Raw genomic sequence first — 26,911 nt, forward strand, 5'->3', positions numbered from 1 at the left:
CATCAAAGGCATTTCATTTTTAAATTAACTATTTTGAAAGCACGAGAGATAGTATAACAAATCAACAAGGTTAACAAAGTGACTGGACATATGTTTTAGAGTATCTGAAACACAGCTATGAAATGTAAACCTCAAAAGCCAGTCAATTCTATTTAAAGAGCCAGCAGCACAGAAGGAGTCAAAGAATGTGTGCTTGTGTTAAAATAAGTCCCAGCTGTAGGTTTTGAGAAATGTGCACTACCTCCTTCCTTGGATTTGACCAATACTGTGGTTAACACATGTATTCCTTTGTACAATCATAGTACGTTTTCAAGGCTAACCTTTTTGAAGTTAAACATCTTTAGACCCCCCCCCCCCCCCAATCGCCTAGTTACATATGCTATTCATTTCTCTAAATCTACATAAAATGGAAACATCTGAAATTAGAAGTACTAGGAAGAATCAAAATTAAAAAAAAAAAAAAAAGGATTTGGTTTATTGTGTGATCTGAGCTTTGGCAAACCTCCATATTCCCATTATCCTTCAACACCTAATCTGCATTTTAGTTTTAGCACAGCGGGTTGTTAGTGAACATCATTTAGTGCATTATTTAGAAGTACAACTCAAAATCTAGTATACTGTTTGTGTCAGTCTAAGGTCATGACACAAAGCATACATCGGCCCACCGAGTCCAGTATTTGACAGTCCCGGCCAATGACATTGTGAAATATTTTATATATATATATATATATATATATATATATATATATATATATATATATATATATATATATATATATATATATATATATATATATATATATTGAACAGCCTCTGCATATGCCATGGCCTTTTAGAGCTGCCTACTTAGATTGGCCTCTAGTGGCTGGCTTGATTGTGTGCATACTTGGAACTCCTCCAGCTGAAGTTTCAGATTAGTGGGTAACATCTCTTAATGCATAGGTGAAACCGCACACCAGAAATGCAGGGCTTTGGAAGGTGAAGATAGTGCTCAAAAGGACAGCTGTAGAAGTGCCAGTGGCCAAGAGATGGCAAAGGAAGGTTGCATAACTTTAAAGAAATTTAGTGAAAATGAGTGGAAGTGTTGTGAGTTGCCCCAAGGATATTTAAAGTGATACTAAACCCACTATTAAATATACTGTACATTGTCTCTTCTATTTCTGTATGGAGATGATGGCGCTGCATTATTATTTTAATTGAAAAAAAAAAAAAAAAAAAAAAACATCCAAGTACCCTTTCCCTAATATACAGCTATTACATGACCCAGATCTTTCCCTGTCTGCAGGGAAACATAAGCAGGAAGAACTTCTAGGCCTGTGCTGCTAGTCACATGTTCAAAAATAAAATACAGCCCTTTGAATACAGATTACTAAAAGAATATCAAATAAAGATTTTATTTCAAATATATATTTGTATGCCAATGTAATACAGTTTATTATTTTTTGGCAATAAAATGGTGCAGACAAATATTTGCTAGTCACAGGCTGTGTCAATGTAGAAGAAATGGCTGCACTCCAAGTATAATCAAAATCCTGGTTTATTAACCAAACATCCCAATGTGTTTTTTTGCTACATTGAGATGTTTGGTTAATAAACCAGGATTTTGATTATACTTGGAGTGCAGCCATTTCTTCTACATTGATTGTCTGTGGAGGCAAACCGAGGCGTGCACCTGTATATCATCAGGCTTCCTGATTCACCTGAAGCAGTGAGTTTTCCTTGTCTTTGTATACAGGCTGTGTCACACCCACCCCCAGCGTGTATCCTGAAATGAGAGGGAGGTGAATCCTCCATTAATCTACATGCAACATCCTGCGCTTATTATATTTAGCTGGTTAGTGGGCATAGAGAAGGAGGAAGTGGGCTGTCATTTACCACTGTATAAAACACCCACATGTAAATCTATAAATCACATAAGCTGCTCAGATGAGTTAGGGAGGAAATGCTCGGCATAGAAACTTACGGAAAACTGAGCATGAGTTGCCCAACTGCTCTGCAAAATTCTTAGCTGAATTGTGGACATGAACAGAAGATGGAGAGAGAACAGCAGGATCAACCAGGTTTTTTTCAGAATACAGAAAACTAATCTCATAGGGACAGAGCATGAACAGCATATAATACAGCATTAATTGATAGTTTTTTTAGGATGTGGGATTAGTGACACTTTAAGTAACGGACATTAGCTATAAACACCAACATCCACTAGTAATGGCATACGGATTTGGACAATAAGCCTTTTAACAATTTTTCACAAACCACTTGGATAAAAGTTATTTTCTGATTAGCGTATGCATCACACACAGTTTTCAATTATCAAAGACTTAGAAGTGAATATTGTAAGCTCTAACAAGCAGAGCCCGCTGATTCCTACTGTATTACAAGTGTATGTATTTGTACTGTCTACCCTCAAGTTGTAAAGTGCTGCATTAACTGGTCGGCGATATATCAATCCTATATAATAATAATATTGTGAAACATGGCTATACAAGGTGTTACATTAATTGAAAGGTAACGTTTATTGCAACCGTGCACGCAAGAATGCTTGGCTGGAGTTCCCAACCTAGCCATAACCACCCGACAGTCCTCTAAAATGAATACTAAACTTTAATCAACACAAAACTTGTTTTGTGATGTTTTTTCTTACAACAGAAAAGTGTTGAAGATTAGGAGTCTGGACTAAGAAGTAGGTTGTTCTGTTGTACGTAGTCAGTCAACTACTGATTTACCAAAGGCTGCTCAAACTAAGAAAGCACAACACTAAGGGGTCTATTCATAAAATGTATAATTAGCCATTCATCTAGCTCCATCTAGTGGCTGTAATGGAATGCAGTATTTTACTACAGCTTATAAAAAGAACATTCAGAAGAGAAAATAGCCTAACATTAGCTTTTGCCCATTATGCACAGAACAAATGTACATGCAGATTCACTGGACTGGAGGAACGGCTACAACATTTTTTTTTTCACAGACAGACAGACAGACAGACAGACAGAAGAAAACATTTTGTTGAGCCACATTTTGCTTTAATTACAGCCTTGAGGCTGTTTGTATATGTCTCTACTAGCTTTGCACTTCTAGGCTTTACAATATTTGCCCACTCTTCTTTGCAGAACTGCTCAAGTTTAATTACATTTGATGATGACCGTTTGTGGACTGCTATCTTTAAAGGACCGTACACACAATAAGAAAATCTGAAGGGAAATTTCGTCCGACGACCGATCTGTCGATTTTCGGATTGTTAGTACGATGCTTTCGACAGCCGACTGACTTTTCGGCTGACAAAATCCTGATGTGCAGGCTATAAAATTTTTGTTGTCCGTAATACAACGTCCGATTTTCGTCTCATTAGTACAGATTTCGACAGAAAAAAAATCTTAAGAGCAAGACTAGGCATGCTCAGAGACGAAAGAACACATACAAAGCAATCCAACACATGACATCACTTCTAAAGTAGAATTCTGTCGTACAGGAAAATTCGTATGAAAAAAACCTCTTCATTTTCCACATCAGACTAGCATGCCACAAAAAACGAATGACAGATCGTTCGATAATCTGATTGTGTGTACGGGGCTTAAGTCATTCCACAGATTTTCAATGCAGTTTAAAGTCTGGGCTCTGACTAAGCCAAGGACATTCACCTTTTTCTCTTTCTGTTATTGTTTGTGTGTTTTGGGTCATTTTCATGTTCGAAAGTAAACCTTATCGACAAGTTTCTGGCAGAGGGCAACGGATTTTCCTCAAGAATTTGATGGCATTTTGCCCCATCCATTTATCTTCTATCCTGACAAGTGCACTATTCCCTGCTGCAGAGAAACACCCCCATACCTGGATATTACCACCTACATGGCTTTACTGTAGGAATGGTTATTTGGATGGTGAGCTGGATTGGACTTCCACCAGACATATATAGTTTGGTGCGGAGGCTAAATAATTCAATTTTAGTCTCATCTGACCATTACACATCTAGTCAATCCATGTATGTTTGGTTGGGGCTAGTCTTTCCCCAAGTATTCACATGCAGTGTTCTTCAAATACAAAGTTACTATGGCCGCACAGGCTTTAGGGGGCATTCATATCCTTAGTTGACCAAGGCCTCACTAGGACTGGTTCTTTATTATTGAGATTACCTTTTGTTGCTGTAAAGAAATAGCTGTTTTTACTAGACTGTTTGCCTTTTGAATAGAATTATCTGAGGCAATTTCTAATGAGGAAAGCTGCATTATCTGGATCTCTATAAAAAAAACATTTTATGTATTTTTTTTTTTTTATTAACAAAAATGGTATACCTCACTTGCTCTGTGCAATGGTTTTCTCTGTTAGAGCCTGGCTGGTGGTCCTGGCGCCTTCCCCATGTCGAGTGCTCCAAATAGCAAGCCTCTTGCTTTAGAGTCACTCGAGCAGGCTCACTTCTGAGCCACGCTCCTGTGAATGGACATTGTCCATTGCCCTGCCCCTGCTCTCTCCTCATTGGCTCACTGTGATGGACTTACTGGCTGTGATTGACAGCAGCAGGAGCCAATGGCTCCTGCTGCTGTATGAGTCGCTGAGGGAAGAGAGACATGGGAGAGTGGATGTTTTCATGCACATCCCCTGATCGAGATGGGGCTCAGGTAAATATAAGGGGGGGGGGGGGACTGCACCCAGAAGGCTTTTTACCTAATGCATAGAATGCAGTAAGGTAAAAAAAAAAAAAGCATTCTGCCTTTAGAACCCACTTTAACCTTTGTATCTCACCAAATCCTTAATTTCTATTATAAGGAATGTCTAAAATGTTACTTAGAACAAACTTCTGAGAAAATGAATGAGCCAATCATACAAGCAGGTAATTACTTTTCTGGAGGAACGCCTCTAAGTTGCCACATTCAATTCATTTTTACAGAAAACTATGGCAGCTGATTGAAAAAGATAAGTATTTTTAATAATATTCAAATATGGCTTTTGTATTAATTGTACAGGTTATATTTTTTACCCTTCAAAAAAGGAAAAAAAGGGGCTATTTTTTTTGAAAATGTAAATTGAACACTTTGGACAGGTGGGACCATATAAGGACTGAGGGTAAAACAAATGGTAATGCCTGAACATAACTTTGCAACTTTGACATGTTAGTAAATTTGTACATATTGTCACATTTGCTTTGTATATCCAGGTGAAATATACAGTACCCCCCCCCCCCCCCCCCAACCAAGAAAGATTGCACTCTCTTCTGGTGGTTAAATTTTTTTTTTTTTTATTTATTATTAAAAAAGAAAACTGGACTAGAATAGAAAAAAACAAAAAAACAAAAAAAAACAAAAAAAAAAAATTTAACTTAGCTGCATATTTGTCATTACCATAATTTACCACTAAAGAATGACCCAGAATAAATTCTGCTGCTCCTGACGATCACAGAGATACCACACGTGTGGGTTATTTGTGGTTTGTATCCGTAGTAGGGCCCAGAAGCAATGGTGCACATTTTCCCAACATGAATACTAAATTTAAAAAAAAAAAAATTCTTCCAAAAAAACTGACTTCAACCTTTGACCCCTGCCTTGACCTAAACACTAACCCTGTCACAGTCCTAGATCTAACCGTGATCTATAAATTTTTTTTTTTTTTTTTATAATTTACATTCATCTCCTGCAAGGAGAGGAAGATACAAGGTTCAGAAGAGGAAGTAAACACAGGGGTGAGCTTTCAGTGACTGACCATAGCCAATCAGAGGCTATCAGAGCGATCAGTTGACCCAGAACTGGGAGTCCTGATCCTTAGCATGAGAGCCCGGTCTCTGATGGGAGAGTGCTGTGTAGCACGCTCCCAGCACAAAGAGGTACAGTGCCTTGAAAAAGTATACATACCCCCTGAAATTTTTCACAAACTTTCATGTTACAACAAAAAAAGTAACTTTTATTGGGATTTTATGTGATAGACCAACACAAAGTGGCACCCAATTGTGAAGTGGAAGGAAAATGGTTTTCAATTTTTTTTTTACATATAAAATATCTGAAAAGTGTGGCGTGCATTTGTATACAGGCTCCTTTAGGACCCTTTCACACCGTTTGACAGAATCCGCATGCTCGTCGGGGATTGATCGGTTTATCCCTGCTGAGCAGGCGAATGACAGATCCGTCTCCGCACTCTTCTATGGGGACCGCCTGTCCGTTTTCATCCCATCCGATAGACGGATGGGAAAAATGGTCACCATCCGTCTGGATTTGGCGGATAGGATCAGATCGGATTGTGGCAGTGTCAGCAGACATGTCACCACTGACATCCGTCGCTCCATAGGGGTGGATGGAGGGTTAGATCAGGTCAGGCTGAAAAACTGACAGGCGGACCTGATCGGAAAGCCTGTGTGAAAGGGCCCTTACTCGGATACCCCCAACTAAAATCTAGTGGAACCAATTGCCTTCAGAAGTCACCTATTTAGTAAATACAGTTCACCTGTGTGCAATTTATTCTCAGTATAAACACAGCTGTTCTGTAAAGCCCTCAGAGGTTTGTTAGAGAACCTTAATGAACAGCATTATGAAGACCAAGGAACACACCAGACAGGTCAAGGATAAAGCTGGAGAAGTTTAAAGCAGGGTTAGGGTATAAAAACATTAACCCAAAGCTTTGAACACCTCACGGAGCACTGTTCAATCCATCCGAAAATGGAAAGAGTATGGCACAACTGTAAAGCTACCAATACATGGCCGTCCAGCTAAATGGACAGGCCGGGCAAGAAGAGCATTAAATCAGAGAAGCAGCCAAGAGGCCAATGGTGACTCTGGAGGAGCTGCAGAGATCCACAGCTCAGGTGGGAGAATCTGTCCACAGGACAACTATTAGTCGTGCCCTTCACAAAACTGGCCTTTATGGAAGAGTGGCAAGAAGAAAGAAGAAAACGATAAGAAGTCCCATTTGCAGCTTGGGAGAAGCCATGTGGGGGACACAGCAAACGTGGAATTAGGTGCTCTGGTCAGATGAGACCAAAATTTAACTTTGTGGCCTAAAAGCAAGACGCTATGTGTGGCGGAAAACTAACACCGCACATCACCTTGAACACACCATCCCCACCTTAAAACATGGTGGTGCCAGCATCATGTTGTCGGGATAGCGAAGCTGGTCAGAGTTTATGGGAAAATTGATGGAGCCAAATACAGAGCAATTTTAGAAGTTTAGAGTCTGCAAAAGACTTGGAAAAATGTCACTCTAGAATGTGCAAAGCTGGTAGAGACACATACTCAAAAAGGCTTGCAGATGTAATTGCAGTGAAAGATGGTTCTATGGGAGTATTGACCCAGGAGGGCTGAATACAAATGCATGCAATACTTTTCATATTTAATTCTTTTAAAAAAAAGTGAAAACCATTTATCATTTTCCTTCCACTTCCCAATTATGTACAACTTTGTGTTGGTCTATCACATAAAATCCCAACAAAACACATTTAAGTTTTTGGTTGCAACACAAAAAACTTCATGGCGTATGAATACTTTCAAGGTAACGTATCTGCAACCCCTAGGGAAAAAAAGCCCAGTCCAGTGAGGCTGCATATATACCAGTACATACTATCGGTGGGAAGGGGTTAAAATCTCTACCTGGGCAATCTGACAACAATTCAAACTTTCAGCCAAGGGAATCGAACAATTAGCACCTATGCAAGCTTCCTAACAGTAGTGATGGGATTGTGTAACCAGAATAGGGCGATTCCACAACCATCACACCTTTCGTTCTGCTCTTGGATAATCAAAGCGGAGCTCCACTCAAAAGGGGAAGCTCCACTTGTTTGCTTCATTACCCCTCCCGCTGCCACATTTGCCACTTTTTTTTTGGGGGGGGTACCCGTTTTTGATAGGTACCTGTCCCTACTTCTGGGAGACCTCGCCGTGATGAGGTCCCTTGGAAGTTAGGACCCCTCCTCCTTTCAACGCTGCAGGGCCATTCACAAAGTGAAGCGCGATTCGCGCATGCACAGTAGGGAACCGGCTGTGAAGCCGCAAGGCTTCACTGACGGTCTCCCTTACAACAAATGGCGGTGGCAGCACCCGAGAGCCGATTGGAAAGATGGCTGGGGTGCCAACATGGCGGGATCACTGGACAGGTAGGTGTCCTAATTTTAAATTTTAAACATTAGCAGCTACAGTATTTGTAGCTGCTGGCTTAATTTTTTGGAGGGAAGGGCAGCGTAACTCCTCTTTAATATCTGCCATGACAGACTCCATGGTAATTGGATTAAGGCGTTTGTGCTACCGGTGTAGATTTAGATGTTTGGGTAACTTTCTGGCACTGATAAGAACTGAAGATGTGGCTTCGATTACATAATGTTTTCAACAGAACACGTGTGAATAAATACAACCAGAAAAAGATGGAAATGAAGAAAGAATTCAATACTTACAGCTTCAGTATGTATTGGGTGAACAGCAAACAGAAGAGCTGCAACCAGGCTTGTTTGATTGTCCAGGAATAGTTTGCAAACCTTCAAGAAAATGACGCATACCACAGCATGGAGAAGCAGATTTAGAAGATGGTAGGAGACTGCATTTAATTCACTGAACAAATAGTTCAGACGAAAGGTCAGGACTGTTAGTGGGCGATACGATTTATGACTTCTCTCCTAAAAAGATACAGGGAAGATGATAAATGACATACAGGTATGTCAGGTATAGAAATACAACACATAAAATACAAGAAGGAAAGAAATGTCAATCATCCTGACCAGAGTTATGTCTAAAACTATTGCTTTGTAGTAGAAACACATCTTTTTAACAAAGTCCAGCTGGTGATCATTATGTACTTGCTGTAACATGCAATGAAACAACAAAACAAGTGATAAAATGTCAATTTTTTTTTTTTATTGCAATTGAGATACACAACATGAATATATGTCTTGTCTTTTTTCTGCATTAATAGTTAAAGAAAACAAACATTGGTGGACACAGAAAAGCTGGACACGATGTACCCGTTTTCCCTGGCTACACACAATGGGGTTTATTTACTAAGGCTGGAGAGCGCAAAACCAGGCTCACTTCTGCAGAGAAACCATTCAGCTTCTAACCCCACTTTGTTCAATTAAGCTCTGGTAATAAAACCTGAAAGCTGATGGCTGCTATGCAGAAGTGAGACTGATTTTGCACTCTCCAGCTTTAGTAAATAAACCCCAATGTTAAGAGCTAGGATTAATCACAAAACAATGAGGGGGAGTTTAGCTTTTAGAATTACATTTTCTAACAAGCTGGAGACATTGGTTAGGCTCCGTTTCGGATCGTGGGCAGAACGCCGTGATCACACATTTTTCTTTTTCTTTTGATACTGCTAATGGAATGGCGGTGATCAGCTACATATAAACACTTATAATGGGACTGCGATAGTCAATCTGCCTCTGATATTAATACAGTGATCAGAGAAAACTATACACTGTCACTATAATAATGTTACTTAAAATATAAAAAAAGATTCAGCGCTGAATGCATTATCAATGTGTAGACCAGCGGCTGACACTCAAGGGCAATCTGAACACCTTTAACATAAATAATAAACCATAGTGCAGCGCAATCTTATATAAACCCTCTAAAAATGGAACAGATATATCAAATTAATAACAGTAAAACGACCCAATAACAGTCAGATAAAGAAGGAGAGACAGTCCATAGCTTGAAGTATTGCAGGAGAGCAGAGTCCACACGTGGACACATTACGTCCGGGTGGGCGGGACTTCGTCAGCGGGGAAGTCCCGCCCACCCAGACGTAACACGTACGGGGGAAGGTCATGTGATCCACGGCCATCTCTAGCGCCCAGGAAGAGACAGCACACTGCACGCTCTGCAAACTACCAATGCTTTTTACAATGGATACAATGCAAGTGCAATTCTTTTTTGGCTACAATAAAACTAACAAACATACAGAGAGCACTAGATCCCTTTGGTTTTCTTTCATATTTCGCGGGAGACACCCTGGATTATCGTATTATAGCAACCTTATCCTTCTGTGAAGATTGGTTTGCATTACCTGATGATTGAGTGTCTGGAGCTGTGTTCCCTGTGAATTGGATTCGATAAGCGTTTTGACCCTGCAGGGTCTTGTTATTGAGGTGAGAGGCAGATATTGCTTGGTGATGGGAAGCTATGAGCACTGAAGTCACACATTGTTTTGTTCACCAGACCATGTGTGGACTCTTCTCTCCAGCAATACTTCAAGCTATGGACTGTCTCTCCTTATTTATCTGACTGTTACTGGGTCATTTTACAGTTAATAATTTGATATATCTGTTCCATCTTTAGAGGGTTTATATAAGACTGTGCTGCACTATACTGTAATAACATTGGCTGGGAAGGGTTAACATCTAAGGCAAACAAAGGGTTAACTGCATGCCTAACTATGTCAATTGTGTGAAGTGTTCTGCTTTTACTACTGAATCTCGCTCCCTCTGTACAAAGCTCTGTGTTTACCAACACAGAGCTCTGGCCTGAGATTGCACAGGGCCGATCAGCAGGTCCTGGCCTTAAATCATTGGTCAGGACTTGCCAACAGGCTCCCACTGTGTACAATCACAGCAGGTGCTGGGCAGCGTGCATGCGTGGGCCCTAAACCTGGAAGTGGGCAGCAACATATGGGTACGTCGCTTTGTGTACAGCAGCCATTCGCCAGCAGTACATTGCGGGCTGACGGTAAGGAAGTGGCAATCGATCTTGTAAAAAACAAAAAATCGGAGGATATAGCCGGAAGGGAACCAAGACGGACGTGTGGAACAGGAGCTCCGCCGGTTCCACATTCTAATCGACGTCAATCCTCCGTCTTGGCTGCATCTGGGGGGCTGTCATTACCCACAGAGCTTCCCCAACCCTGTTGGACACTATCTGGCCAAAAATTTCTGACATTACACCAGCGGGGGCGGATCGGCGGGTTGCGGCCTAGTCGCGACCTGAAGCCGGGGCCTCGATTAGCGCGGCATCCGGCCGCGGACGTCTGAGAAGCGGCTGGCCCGGTAGCTTCCCTCAAAGAATCGACAGCTACCAAGCACCCCTAGGCCCTAAGGGTCCTGCCTGGCCAAAAATCCTCCCGAACGGACCCCCAGGAGCAGATCGGTGGCTGCGGCCTAGTCGGGCCTAGAAGCCGGGGTCTCGCTTAGAGCGGCGTCCGGCCGCGGACCTCCACGGAGCAGCAGCCAGCCGAGGTTGGGGATTTGGTGAGGCCTCCTCTCACATATACTCTAGGCTACCCCAAGACACCACCAAAGGCCAGCCAGCCGATGCAACCTCCGCCCCACCCATGACATTGAAACTTACCCAGGGGATGGAGCCCTCCAAGATGGCCGACTAGGCCCGGAGCTGCGTGGCACCCCGACATTGTCTCCCGCCCCAAGCCGGTGACCAACCACTCCCAGCGCCGAGAAACACAGGATCGGCAGCCCCTAGACTTAAGGACCCAGTACATGTCCCATAACCGAGCCAAGAGGGACCTCAGACCACAGTACCAGGCAGCAATAGCAGAGACCGCTCCTCTCAAGATGGCGGATCCGGCGCCTCAGATGACAGACATGGAGGAGGGAGATCCGACTCCGGCCGTCCCGATCACAGAAGGCTTTCAGCACCTCACTCCACGGGGCACAGTGAGTACACACTTGCTCCTCACCCCATCCCCAGCATCCACAGAATCCCTGTTGGGACGGATGGCGGAAGAATACTCACTGTCCCCGGCCTGTGTCTCACCCACTGCGTGCCAGGACCGCCCCGGCCTGTGTGACGCTGCCAGGTCTGCATCCCCACTGCCAGATGATATCCTCTCCAGGATGGCGGCCCTTCTGGATTCAGGACTAGCTCAGGTAGCTTTCAAAATCACTTCTGACCTTAGGGTAGACCTCCAGAACCTGGGGTCGCGCATGGAGCTGATTGAAAACAAATTAGACATGACTGTAGCCAAGACCAACCAGCATACCGGTCTGATCCAAACACTCCAAGAACAATTGGACTCTGCCTTATTCAAAGTTGAAGACTTGGAAAACAGATCGCGTAGGGAAAATTTCAGACTGAGGGGTCTTCCCGACACGGTCACTGACATTCCCGCAGCTATTCACAGCCTGATCAAGGACCTTATTCCGGGGATCCCGGACCACAAGCTAGAACTGGACAGAGCCCACAGGGCCCTAGGCCCCCCCAGAAAGGACGGCAGCCCTAAAGATGTGGTTGTTAAACCACACTTCTACTCGGTGAAGGAGGAGATCATCAAAAGGGCCAGGAATGCCCCTCAGCTTACCTGTATGGGTCATCCAGTCCAAATCTTTACGGATCTAGCCCCATCCACTATTCAAAGACGAAGAGCACTGAAACCATTGCTAACCGTCCTTTCGCAAAAAGAAATAAAGTACTGGTGGGCCTTCCCATTTGCTCTTAAGTTCTCCCACAAGAACAAAACCCACTCCTTTTCCAGTCTTCATGAGGGTGAAAGGCTACTCCTTCACCTTAATCTTCTACCACAGCCGCCGGAACGACAGAGTCCATCCACCAGCTCAAGCTCATCTAAGCGCCCGATCCCAACGAGCCCTCTGACACCTGTGTGGACCCAGGCCAAGTTCAAACGCTCCAAAGACTGTAATCCTCCATGATCTCCCCAGCTACTCCTCAACATCTTCCATCCACGAGGACGTGGTTCTCTACAGTTACTTCTCTCTGAAGTTTGTTATCATTCAGGTCCCACCTGACTTCCCAATTAGTCAATTGACTTGCTATACCGGTTATCTTGCCCGCCCTTTTTTTTTTTTTTTTCCCCTTCCTTTTGGAAACAGACTCCTGTTTTTGGACTTCTTTTTCCCTTGGTCACAAATTTTTATGAGGGGCCGGGAACATCTAATGTTCCCGTCGAGTTTCTTACTGCCTTTTAACATTTTCGCAGTAACCATATTTTTGGCTAAGCCGTTATTGTTTTCATTCCAGGCTTGTTATAAGTTTGTACTGCCTTCAAGTTCACTTTAATGTAATGTTGGTCACCTTGCATGCATACTTTGGTATTATTTTTCTTTTTCAGCATGTTTCAGATGGGCGGGAGCCCTGTCGGGGTGGTCTCGTGCCGCCTCCACCTGTCGCCGGGAGATTCCCTTTATTGGTTGTCTCCTGCGTGACAGCTCCCCGTCACCCAGGACTGGGTGTCGGGCACTTTTCTATGCCTCGGAGCGGATTGATGCAGACCACAATCCGCTCACTCAGGTCCGTTTTGGACGATGGTCTGCCACCTCTACTTTCACTTTTCCACTTTTTTCTCATCTCCCTCTTCCCTTCTTCCATTGCAGCCGAGCTCCGGAGGGATGGGCCAACATCTTTCAACATCCCTAAAGCTACTCCGTTTCGGATTCCCAATGTCTCTCATGTTGTGGACACACTGGGGGTAAGTGGTTTAATGTTCCATGGGCTTCCTTCCTCCAAACAGGATGTCTTCTTCTAAGGTTCCCGCTCCACGTCTCCGCATAGCCACTCATAACGCTCAGGGTCTTAATTCCCCTGTGAAACGCAGGAAAGCGTTCCAGGAAATGCATCATAGGAAAATTGATGTTCTTATGCTTCAGGAAACGCACTTCCCGAAGACGTATAGACCCAAATTCCTCCATGCCAAGTTTCCCACATTCTTCTTAGCAAATGCAAACAACAAAACACGCGGCGTGGCTGTTTTATTCGCTAAATCTTGTAGATTCAACCTGATCTCGGAATTTGCAGATGCGGACGGTAGATTTCTGCTTGTTAAAGGCACGATCGACGGGCAACTATTCTCTTTTGCATCTTATTACGCCCCTAATCTCAATCAGGTTAAATTTTTTCAATCCATGTTCCAACGGCTCCTCCCACATCTAGAGGGCCACTTAATCTTTGGTGGTGACTCCAACACGGCCTTTGACTTTAGCTTGGACAAGTCCAGACCGCCAGGTTCCCAGTCACTAAGACCCCCAACACATAGTGTGAAACTGGCAAAATTGCTTAACCAAACGGGATTGATAGATTGCTGGAGGGAAATGAATCCCACGACCAAAGACTATACTCACTTCTCCCATCCACACCAGACGTATGCGCGTATTGATCACATCCTTGTATCCTCTTCTATTCTCCCGTATGTTCAGTCCGCTTCCATTAAAGACACGGTCTGGTCGGACCACTCGATGGTGGCGGCCACGATAACTCGACCCCACACCACTAATACAGCCTTCCACTGGAAACTCAACGAATCTCTACTTAGCGAACCTTGCAGAGTCTCAGAGATTGAAAAGTCGCTCTCTGAATATTTTCTTCTTAACGACACAGGAGATGTTTCCCCAGAGGTTATTTGGGCGGCTCACAAATCCACTATTAGGGGTAAACTAATTCAAATGTCTTCCAAACTTAAACGAGATAGACGGGCTCATATCGCTAAATTGGAACAAGAGTACTCTACCCTTCTCTCCAATCACAAAGCTGATCCTACCTTGGTCTCCTTGCGCGTCTTAGACGAAGCTAGAGCTACTCTTAACCTGGCTCTCACCGGCTCGGCCGAAAAGTACCTGAGATGGCAGGGAGCCAAATTTTACCATCATAAGGATAAAATAGGTTCCATGCTAGCCTCTAAACTGCGTCCCCAATTTCGCTCGATCCACATTCCTAAATTTTCTATTGCGGGGGGCCAGAAATCACAGAATCCCAAACGCATACTGCCGGCCTTTGCGGATTTCTTCAAAAAACTATATACTTCTGACAGAACAGAGGCTGACCCTGATTTAGAAAGTTTCCTCTGTGATCTCCGTATCCCTGCCATTGCCACCGAACATAAAGATTTACTAGATGCACCCTTCACGGAGGCGGAGATTGCATTGGTGATTAAATCACTTAAGCTGGGCTCGGCTCCTGGTCCGGATGGGTTTTCTAATATCTACTATAAAACCTTCCGAGAATCTTTAACTCCTCACCTGGCCAGGTACTTCAACATGATTCATTCAGGCAACCCGCTGGATAAAGATAGTAACTCAGCCTTCATCTCAGTGCTCCCCAAGCCCGACACAGATCCTGGAGAGGTGAGCAATTACAGACCGATATCATTGATTAACAATGACTTGAAAATACTAACCAAAATTTTAGCTAATAGGATGGCTTCTTTTATCACAACGTACATTCACAAGGACCAGGTTGGCTTTATGCCAGGCAGGCAAGGCCCGGATCAAATTAGAAGGGCGATAGACATTGTCTCCCTACTTGGATCAGGCTGGGACGGCTTGGGGAGTCAGGAAGGACTCCTTCTTTCAGTGGACCTACAGAAGGCATTCGACTCAGTCGAGTGGCCTTACCTCTTTGCGATACTGTCCAAATGGGGCTTTGGTCCCAAATTCATAGGTATCATGCACTCCCTGTATTCTACACCCACAGCCAAGATTAGGTACCAGGGGTTCTACTCTGACCCCTTTCCTATTTCCAAAGGCACGAGACAGGGATGTCCCCTCTCACCATTACTTTTTGCAATAGCAATAGAAACTTTGGCGTTGGCTATCCGAGCGGATCCCAACATCAAAGGGGTTTCCTGCGGACCCTCAGAACATAAGTGTGCTCTTTTCGCAGATGACCTCTTGCTATTCGTTACGTCTCCCACTACTTCTCTTCCGAACATTTGTTCCTTATTAGACAAATTTGCAAAAATCTCAAGCCTACGGGTGAACTTCGCGAAATCTTCCATCCTTAATGTATCCATCAATCCCCAAGAAGCTCTTCGACTCCAGCCCTCATTTAAGTTTAAGTGGAGCAACTCTCACATTAAATATTTAGGCATAAATTTACCTTCCAGAATTGAACTCCTTCACAAATTGAACTACACAGCAATCTATCAATCCCTGGGGAGGGACTTGACGGACTGGTCTTCCTATAACCTATCCTGGCTTGGCAGAATTAACTCAATTAAGATGAATGTACTCCCCAGACTCCTGTACCTATTTAGAGCTTTACCTGTTCCCATAATCAGGGACCAGCTCAAAAAATTTCAAAACACAGTAATTAAATTTATCTGGGGCAAAACGGGGCATAGGCTGCACCGCAAAGTTTTGTTCCGGCCTAGGAAACAAGGGGGTTTGGGCGTACCAAATTTTTGGGCTTATTACCGGGCGGCGAGGCTAGCGCAACTTTCAATAGTATATTCCCGATACGAAAAACCGGACTGGGTTCAAATGGAGAGGCAGACGGTCCCGACATACACTCTGGACTTCCTCCTCTGGGCCTCCCCTAGACAAAGACCACCCATACTGTCCCCCACACTCTCAGCTTCTTTTGCACTCTGGGATTCTCTGCGAACCCTGCCGGCTCTGACATCCTCTCTCCAACCGCTCTCACATATATTCAACAATCCACAATTCCCTCCGGGCCTGAACATCAAAGCATTTCAATGGTGGCTCGACAAAGGCCTCTACCGCATAGGGCAGTTTTTCACCACTAATGGCCCATACACTCTGAAACATTGTCACGATAAACTGCAGATGCCCACCTCGGAAGCATATAGGTTTCTGCAAATTTCTAATTTTCTGCGCTCGATCTCTACAGGGATGACTCCCCCATTTACTTTCACGGCCTATGAGACGTGGTGCGGAAACTCAGCGGCACAAAGGGGTGGCATATCTCTGATATACTTAGCATTAATGTCGGAAGACTCCAAACTACCCTACATGGAAGCATGGGAAAGGGATCTGGCGGAGGCGTGGGGGGTGGAGGAGTGGGGAAACATGTTTTTCCGCTCTTTCAGGGGCATCAGAAACATATCCTTGATAGAAGCAAATATAAAAGTTTTAACTCGCTGGTACTTAGTACCCGCGCGAGTCCATAAAATGTTTCCCTCCTCCTCTCCACTATGTTTCCGAGGATGCCGGGTTCCTGGCGACATGCTCCACGTGTGGTGGGATTGCCCGAGGTTACGGAGCACATGGAATAGAGTACACCACATGATATTCAAAGTCACCGAACTTAGAATCCCCAGACGAGCGGCTTATGCCCTGCTGGGATCTAGAGTGCCCAAGATTTCTAAACACCTACAACAAATATTTTTTATTTTTCTGGGCACAAAAATGACTATTGCCGCAGCCTGGAAGCAACGAAAGGTGCCCATGAGACAAATCAGAAACAAAATCACGTGGATTATGTCCCAAGAAAAGATGGTGGCATCCCTGACAGACACGGTAACTACGTTTGAAAAGATTTGGGAACCATGGGCTGCTTATGTGGGAATATCCCTTGTTCCGGGATTGACTTAGGCCATGAGGTTGGGGCGTGCCTCTCTGGAGTTCGGCTGCTTCCCCCTCCCCCCTTTTCTCTCTTCCTTTTTCTACTTCCCTCACCTTTCCTTTCTAGCTTCACTCTCTCTGTTCTTTTCTTCTTCCTTATGTTCAGCAGTCTGGGTCAGTTTTATCTTAGATAGGTCCAAATTTGTACTATATTTCTATGCAGTCCTTGACCCACCTGACGATGCTGTAGATTCCTCCCACCTACTCAGCTATGAGGGAGCTTGGACTCTTTAGCCATAACTTAGACTGTAATTACTCTATGCAGTCAGTCCTTCTCCTTATTGTTAACTTAATTGGTGCGTACTTGGTATCACAGCTCCCAGATACATCTCTGTTGTATTTCTCACTCTAGCCTCATCTACGCATTGTCATCAATGTTGGATCTGCTTTATTGTACAACAATCTTATGTAACCCAGATTGCAAATGTTTCGATTGTTATCTTCTTTATGTTCTTGCTTTTGCATTATTAAAATAAAATATTTGAAAGAGAAAAAAAAAAAAAAAATCGGATTTTTGTAAGATCTTACCGTAAAATCCTTTTCCCTTAGCTCATTGACAGACGTAGTCTTCTTGATTCACAAGAACTGGGTTATATTGTCTCCGCAGGAGTAGGACTAGGCAGAAAAGAAAAAACGTTCTGGCTCCACCCTAGGGGCAGTCCCAGAGGGTATATCCTCCCTCTCTCTGCTACAAGGCCTCAGTTCTTTCACAAAGCAGCAACAGAGAATTTAACCCAACCCAACTCAATGATAGAGGGGCGGGTACTACGTCTGTCAATGAGCTAAGAGAAAAGGATTTTACGGTAAGATCTTACAAAAATCCGATTTTCTCTGTCGCTCTTTGACAGACGTAGTCTTCTTGATTCACAAGAACTGGGACATCCAGAAGCAGTGCCACAAATGAGGGGTGGGATTGACAGAAATCAAAATCCAATCTAGAAGGCCCAACCGGTGCCAAACTAGAAGTTTTAAAGGCTCATTATAAAGAAAGAATGAGACTCAAATAAAAATTCCAACGGAAAAAAACCCTCGAGGTAGACCACTGGTCTCCTCAAATGGCGGCCTGCAAAACCTTGCGGCCAAACGAGGCAGACGATGCCATTACATCAACTTTATAATGTTTTGTAAAGGTATGCACCGACGACCAGGTAGCCGCCTTGCACACCTGGACCACTGACGCCTGATGGCGAAAGGCCCATGACGCACTAAGTGCCCGAGTGGAGTGCGCCTTAACAGGAACGGGGGCTCCCGACCCTTAATAGAATAAGCCTGTAACACCGTCTGTCTGATCCATTTGGAAATAGTCGCGGCAGATGCAGGCAACCCCTTTTTGGGTCCATCCGGGATCACAAAAAGTGAATCCGTCTTGCGAAACGAGTCTGTCGTTTTCAAGTATACCCTGATCGCCCGGACCACATCCAAGGAGTGTAAAGCAAACTCCCGAGGATGACTGGGCTTAGGACACAGGGAAGGTAATACAATTTCTTCATTCAGATGAAATTCTGAAACCACTTTTGGTAGGAAGGATGGGTTCGGACGAAGAACCACCTTATCTCCATGAACCACCAGATATGGGGAACGACAAGATAAAGCGGCCAGTTCTGACACCCTGCGTGCAGAAGTAATAGCCACCAAGAAGGCCACCTTCTGGGACAACGTAGGTAGAGGAATCTCCCTAATATCTTCAAAGGGAGGTTTCTGAAGAACCGACAATACTAAATTAAGATCCCAGGGTGGTAACGGCGCGCGCACTGGCGGAGCCAGATGTCGCACCCCCTGGATGTAATTCCGCACCAAGGAATGAGTAGCCAAAGGCTTCTGAAAGAAGATAGCTAATGCTGAGACCTGACCCTTGATAGTGCTCAAGGCCAGTTTCTGCTCAACCCCTTGTTGCAGAAAAGCTAATATTCGACTAACCGAATAAGACCGTGGACGGAACCCCAGAGGTTCACACCATGCAATGTAGGACTTCCATGTGCGATGATAAATCTTTCTGGAAGTCGCTTTCCTTGCTTTAACTAGAGTAGGAATAACTGAAGCTGACAATCCCTTGCACCTGGGTCTCAATAGCCAGGCCGTTAAAGCCAGCGATCGTAAAGCAGGATGGAAGATCGGTCCCTGAGACAGTAGGTCCTCCCTGAGAGGAAGTCTCCACAGGACATCCGCCACCAGTCTGACCAAGTCGGCGTACCAAGCTCGGCGAGGCCAGTCCGGAGCTACCAGGATTACTGGAATTCCTTCCTCCTCTATCCTGCGAAGAAGTCTTGGCAGTAACCCGAGGAGGAGGGAAGGCATACATTAGCTGGCATTGCCCCCACGGGGCGATCAGTGCGTCTGCGGTCTCTGCTAGAGGATCACGGGAGCGAGCCACGAATCTCTGTACTTTCCTGTTGAATCGTGATGCCAACAGATCCACATCCGGGGTGCCCCAACGTAGGCACAACTGGTGGAAAACTTCTGGATGGAGGGACCATTCCCCCTGATCCAGAGTCTGACGGCTGAGATAATCTGCCTGCCAATTTTCCACCCCCGGAATGAACACCGCAGAGATCGCTGGAACAAATCGTTCCGCCCAGCAAAGAATGCAAGCCACTTCCTTGGCCGCTCGGACACTCTTGGTGCCCCCCTGGTGATTGACATAAGCCACGGCCGTGGCGTTGTCCGACTGGATCCGAACCGGGCTGCCCTGGAGCTGCTCGGTCCAGTGAATCAGACAAAGTCTGATCGCTCTCAGTTCCAATACATTTATCGGCAACCTGGATTCTTCCGGGGACCAAAGTCCCTGGACAGATAACTGACCGAGAATTCCTCCCCATCCGGATAGACTGGCATCCGTGGTCACTATCGTCCAATATATTGGCAGAAATTACTTTCCCTGACTGAGCATCGGAGACCGAAGCCACCAGACCAGAGACTCTCTGGTCTGTTTGCTCAATCGGATCCGATTGTCCAGGGATTCCGGATTCCGATTCCATCTGAGAAGAATCTCTTGCTGAAGAATTCGGGTATGGGACTGGGCAAATGGGACTGCTTCGAAGGAAGCCACCATCAACCCCAGAACCCTCATGCAAGTTCGAAGAGAAGACCAGCTGTTGGATAGTAACAACTGGACTGCTGATTGAATCTTCCAGAGTTTCCCTACCGGAAGGAAAACTCTTGTCCTGACTGTGTCTAGAATTAGACCCAGATATTCGAGCCTCTGGGTGGGAACCAGAAATGACTTTTGCTGGTTCACCAGCCACCCGAATTCCTGTAAAGAAATTATAGTAATTTCTATGTTTTGTAGCAGGGTCTGAGGAGACTCTGCATGAAGCAGGAGATCATCTAGGTAACCTAGAATCGATATGCCTCTTTGGCGCAGTAGTGCCAACATTGGGGCCAACACCTTCGTGAAGACCCGAGGAGCCGTGGCGAGACCGAAAGGTAACGCCACAAACTGATAGTGGTTCTCTTCTACGGAAAAGCGTAGAAACCGCTGATGTCCTGCGAAAATGGGAATGTGAAGATAGTCGTCCTTGATGTCTATGGACGCTAGGACATCCCCTGGATGCAGGAAGGCTGCTACTGTGCGAATGGATTCCATCTTGAATTTTCTTATGTTGAGAAAGGAATTGAGTGCCCTTAAGTCCAGAATTGGACGCACTTTGCCCTCTTTCCTGGGTATTGTAAATAGGTTTAAATAAAACCCCTGAAAACGTTCTGTCCAAGGAACGTGGACTACCACTCCTTGTTGTAGTAAAACCGTGACTGCTCTCCGCAGATCTTCTAGACGATCCGGGGATAGTCGGATATTGGAAGGGAAGAATCGCACCGGTGGGAGAGATCGAAACTCGATCTTGTACCCTGACCTTATGACTTCGCAAACCCACTTGTCCGGGATTCTGGAAAGCCATGGATCCGGGAACCGGCGAAGATGTCCCCCCACCCCAGTTATGGGTGGGGGCGCACCTTCAGGCTTTGGACGATTTATCTTCAGGTCTGGAGGGGGCGGGCTTTTGCTTGCCCGACCAACGTCCCCTGAAGCCTGCTGAAGGAGCTTTGGAGGACTTAATTTTTTCACCCGCGGGACGAAAAAACTTTTTGTGAGCAGAGAAAGAAGGCCCTCGTCTTTGACGAGGTCCTTTACCTTTAACATTTTGCGGTAAAAAGGTGCTCTTTCCTCCCGTGAGATCCTTAATGATCTCATCTAAGTTGGCTCCAAATAGACGCTCTCCTACAAAGGGGATATTAGCCAATGCGTTTTTGGAACCTTGGTCGGCTAACCAACCTTTTAGCCACAGTGTACGCCTGAGAACCACTGCTGAAACTGATGCTCGCGCCAATAATGGAGTGGCGTCTAACGCCGCATCACACACAAACTGTAACCCCTGTATCATTTGTTCCAACAAATCTGATACCGCCTGAGGGACCAAGCGTAACCACTTGGTCCATTCAGTTACAGTCTGCGAAACCAGTCCAATAGCAATTATTGGTCTGAAAGCTGATCCAATCAAGGAAAACATGGTGCGAGACATAGCTTCTATCTTGCGATCCACTGGATCTTTAAAAGACGGAGCGTCTTCTAAAGGAATAACCGTGGCTTTATTCAATCTAGCAATTGGTGAATCCACCACAGGTGGTTCTGTCCATTTCTTAATAAGGGTTTCCTCAAACGCATAACGCCTGTTAATGCGTTTAGAAATAGCAGAAGTGCGTTTTGGCAGACTCCACTCTTCTTTGATTGGATTGCCAAAACATTTGGGCAATGGAAAAACCTTCGCTACTTTGATGCGTTTTTTAGTCCCAAAGGGGATTTCAGTTTCAGCTATTTCCGACGGAATACCCTGTAATCTTAAGGTTTCTTGAACAGATACAATGAGTGCGTTTACCAACGCTTCCTCTCGGGCTATGGCTGATGCCGAAACATCCTCCTCACTGTCTGAAGAGACAGTACCCGAGACACCAATCCCAGATGAAGTACCTGCAACTGAAGAAATAGGCTCAGATTCTGAATCCGAAGTTTCAGATAATAAGGGGTTAGGTGGGGGTCGCTTTCTTGCGCCCTGTCCCTGACAAGCCACTTCCACCCGGACACAAAAGTTTCCATAATAGCTGACAATGATTCAACCGTCAGTGGGGTGCTGGAGGATCCTGCAGAGATACATGAGTGGCAGGGTCCATGTTAATTCAGGACACCTCTGCCAGAAAAAACAAAAACTTTTTTTTTTTTTTTTTTTTAAATAAAAAATACCACTTTTTTTTTTTTTTTATGTGTATCCCCCTAGCGCAATAGCGCCCCTCAGAGTACCTGCTTCTCGATCCCCACAGAGAGAGAGAGGGACCCCCAAGGCTCACCACCCGATGCAGAGAAGTTTCCAACCAACTGCAGTCAGCGTCTGTCTTTTACAGACCGGAAAGAGCTGTGTTAGTTTTCCCGGGTAGAAGGACGTGGCTCCGCCCCCTGTGTACGCCTTCCGGCGTTCCCAGCTCTCCACGAGGTAGCTGGGCTCATCAAACATGGCCGCCCCCATACAGGAGACAATAGACTCCAAAAACATGGCGGCCGGCGTGACCTGAGGACATACATGCACCCGGTCTATGGCAAAATGGCGGCGGACTGCCGAAATCGTTTTTCCCAGCACATCCACCTGCATCTCTGCTAAATGGCGGTTTATCGATCTGCAGGAGGTACGCTACAATTAAGGTAGGATTATACCTCCTATGTCTGCTGTAATACTACAGTCTGCTGGGTAGAGTGTTAGCTCTCAAACCAAGTCCACTTCCCACCAAACACATGCTGTATTTACAAGGGGGACTTTTAGTGTCAGACAGATACTGACCATGTATGGAGGGGCCCATAATTCATACTGCCTCATAACGAGGAAAAAAGGGAACGTTTACTCACCATACCGAACCGACAGGCACCCTCTCTTCACAATACCCTCTCCACCGGGGTGGGGGGTTGTGGACCACTCCGGACGCCTCGACTCTCTGGTTCCTGGCGTCCAAGCGAGACTTTTAACTCGCAAGGTCAGTCCCTCCAATGGGACTCCGTCGCGGCCGACCCAGCGCGGAGCTCTGGTCTGCACGCGCTCGTAGGCAGAAACCGGGGTGACCACTGGATCTCAACATCCAGCCCGTCGCCCGGCCCCACATACTTACTTGAATGTGTCGCGGCCGACCAAGCGCAATGCAATGGTCTGCGCGCGCTCGTAGGCCGGCTGGGGTGACCACTAGTGTCGCCCAGTCCAGCGTATTTGCTTGAAGATCTCACAGGAAAAAACACTGGAGAAAAACTACCTAAAAAATATTTTTTCTAAAAAAAAAAAAATCTTGCCAGGACCAGAGATCCCAGCAAGGAACTTAGGTCCTTACTCCTGACTAGACAGAAAAAAACTGATGCCTTGTAGCAGAGAGAGGGAGGATATACCCTCTGGGACTGCCCCTAGGGTGGAGCCAGAACGTTTTTTCTTTTCTGCCTAGTCCTACTCCTGCGGAGACAACATAACCCAGTTCTTGTGAATCAAGAAGACTACGTCTGTCAATGAGCGACAGAGAAATACAAGTTCTGTACTGCATGTGATACACTTAATATTCCTGATAAAATTTACATAAAATCTACTTACACATGCTTTGATCTCTGAAGACCAGGGGTGGCACATGTATTCCTTGAAAGCTATCTAAAGAAAATCACCTGCTCAGACCTGCGGTTTTCAAATTGAGTCCAATCAGAAAAATGTAGGAATCTTTAGGCGAGAACATTTATAAAACAGATTCAATTGCATCTAAAGTTTTCATATGGCATATTGATTTGCTTATTTCCTGTATTAATGCTAATTAAAAAAAAAAAAAAAAAAAAACCTGATGTGCTGCACATTATTCCCTGTCTAAGTGGTCGGTTATTAACCCTGTTGCAATAAACACTGAAAGTTCTGAATGTTAGAAGAATATAAATCCCTTTAAAAAAGTACCACATGCAGCCAAAGCACACCTCTGCGTGTTACTAAAAATATAACCATGGCTTGTAGGGTCATTTTGAAGAAATAGACAACATTTACTTCTACCATAGCAAATTAAAAAAAAGAAGGAGCTAAAGGCCCTTTATACCAGAAAAAGCTAGACTCAACTATTCCACCATACCTCTGGAAAAACATTCTACCTCCAGATGCTATAACAAAAACCTACCTTATTTATGTAAACACCTCAAAAGTGATTGACCTGGGAAATTGATCATAAAAAGAAAAGATGCCGACAATATGGTCTATATCTGCCCAGAAGCCTGAACTGACATCTGGCTCAGCCTCTCAGTGATCTGCTGAGAGCCTGAAGGCCCGTACATATGATACGAAAATCGGAAGGAAAATTTCGTCCGACCAACGATCTGCCGATTTTCGGATTGTTAGTATAGTGCTTTCGACAGCCGATTACGAATTGGATGTGCAGGCTATAAAACTTTTATCTCACGTCAACACAACATCCGATTTTCATTTAATTAGTACAGTTTATCGGAAAAAAATCGTAAGACCAAGACTAAGCATGCTCAGACATGAAAGAACACAAAACAATTCAACACATGACAACACTTCTGAAGTTGAATTCTGTCATACGGGAATCTTCGTATGAAAGTAACCTCTTCGCTTTCCACATGAGACTAGCATGCAACAAAAATCGGACGACAGATCGTTTGATAATCTGATTGTGTGTACCAGGCTTGAGACAGCCCTTCCACATCCCAGAAGAGAGCTGCTGACTGGCAGTCACAGCACCCTGCTCAGAACAGACAGGAGAACTGAGCGTGCAGTGGTGTATGATTGCTCATTTATCTGGCAGGGGACAGATGCAGCATTAGATCAAGGTTGCATCCACTAGGAGTATAAATGTTTATTTAACTTTTTTAAATCCTGAACTTTTCTTTTAAAAAGGTACTTTGTGTTGAGTCGGTTCTTGTCCTTGGTTCTCTGTTTCTTCTTGATAGCGCTAAACCCCATCTGAGGGTTTGCTGCCTTTTGCGGTTTTGCCGTCATGTCAGACCCTCAAGGCCTTTTTTTTTTTTTTTTTAAACCGTTTGCACCTGCCTCTTACCATTCTGGCTTATGTATGTTTTGTTATGAGTTACGGTATACACATCTCTCTGTTTTTGTTTTTTTTTTTTTTTCTTTTTTTCTTTTTTAGGGGCTGCAACTCTGAGCGCCGGTTCACATTACCGCGACGCTACTTGCAGGGGCGACCTCCGAGATCGCGGTGCGAGCAGCGCGCCGCGACCTCGGAGTGGCCGCCACGGACTTCATAACATTGAAGTCTATGGCGGTCGCCTCCTGGTCGCCCCAAAGAAGCTCCGGACCCTTTTTCTAGGTCGGAGCGACGTGTCGCTCCTATTAGAACGGGTCCGCAGCTTCCCTATGGGAGGCGACCTGCGGCGACCTGTGAGGCGACCAGGTCGCCTCACAGGTCGCCCCAGTGTGAACCGGCACTTACTCTGGCATCTGCCACCCTGGGTGTTTGTACTTTGCAGAACCTAATAAAAAAAACAACAGTTTGTGTCCAAAGTGGCAAAAACTAGAGAAAACATTAAAGGGTTACTAAACCCACAACAATAAAATCAGTCTGTATATGCAGTAAAGCATGCTGGTTATACTCCCTGTGGAACCTAAGGGGTTAATCCTGTGCATTGTGTAAAAAAGGCTGTTTGAGCCTGTCTTCTCTGATCCTCACCTTTACAGAGGCTAGGGGACAAGCTGCACATGCCAAGTTTGGTCTGTATTAAAAGAGTTTTTTTTCTTGGGAGGATGCATGTGATAAGCACAGAGCCAATCAGCACTGTCCAGACAGATGGTCAGGGGTCCTGAAGTCTTATACGAAAGTGAAAGCAGTATGAAAACTCCTCCTACCAGCTTTAACCAGACACTGATAGAAGTCACAAGACTGCTCTAACTGCTGATGAGAAAAGGTATTCAGCAGTTTATAATAACTAAAACAATTGCATTCCCATGTTCTGTGTACTGTGAAAGACCAGATATAGAGAATGCAGGGCCCTGGGTTTAGTAGCACTTAGACACTAATGCTAATTTAATACAGCTTAGGAGCCAAAATGTATAGAACTAATAAAACCCTTATAATATTTTCAACAAGACTAAAAAAGTCACAAGAGCTTAAACCAGATCATGAATATAGTCAAACACACCAATGGTAATCCAGGTAGAGGTTAACCTGTCATGAGTGAGATACAGGGCCTTTCATAGAAGACTGAAAATAATTGCCTGGCTACTGTCCCTGAATTGCTTTCTAAGTCACTGACTCAGAACAAGTAGGACGACCATGACAAAAAAAAAGGGATCAAAAAGTTTTAAAGCCTGACTCGTGATCATGTGTTGGGTGCCCCCTCCTCTCCCAATTGAGAACCAATTATAAACAGTAAATAATAAACTGCCGTTTAACTAGGTCTGCATATAACCCTGAAGAAGTTGGATCAAATTTTTCATGCTTGATGAGCAGTAAAATAAAAATTGGATTTTTCAAGTTTAATTTGTACATGAAATATATCTTTGTTCAGGTTTATGTCGAAGAATGCAATTTCTTTGATGCAATCATAGGTAGAGCACTACCATAGGTGTCCGCACAGGGTGTGCCAGGTGTGTCTGGGCACACCCTAATCACCACGTGTGGCGCAGATTCCCCCTGTTTAGACCCCTGATGTTTCCCCAAAGC

The 26,911-nt window shown here is 44.7% G+C and overlaps 1 protein-coding gene across 1 annotated transcript in view; it reads right to left on the minus strand.

Moving 5' to 3' along the window:
• Positions 1-26,911, minus strand: part of TMTC3 (transmembrane O-mannosyltransferase targeting cadherins 3) — a 173,498-nt gene that overhangs the window by 130,917 nt on the left and 15,670 nt on the right. Inside the window, exon 2 of the mRNA XM_082255325.1 lies at positions 8,360-8,578. Within this exon, the coding sequence (XP_082111451.1) occupies positions 8,360-8,578 (219 nt within the window). The remainder of the gene's footprint in view (positions 1-8,359; positions 8,579-26,911) is intronic.

Source organism: Pelophylax lessonae (genome assembly GCF_965119305.1).
Source record: "Pelophylax lessonae genome assembly, chromosome: 4".
NCBI classification, from domain to species: Eukaryota; Metazoa; Chordata; class Amphibia; order Anura; family Ranidae; genus Pelophylax; species Pelophylax lessonae.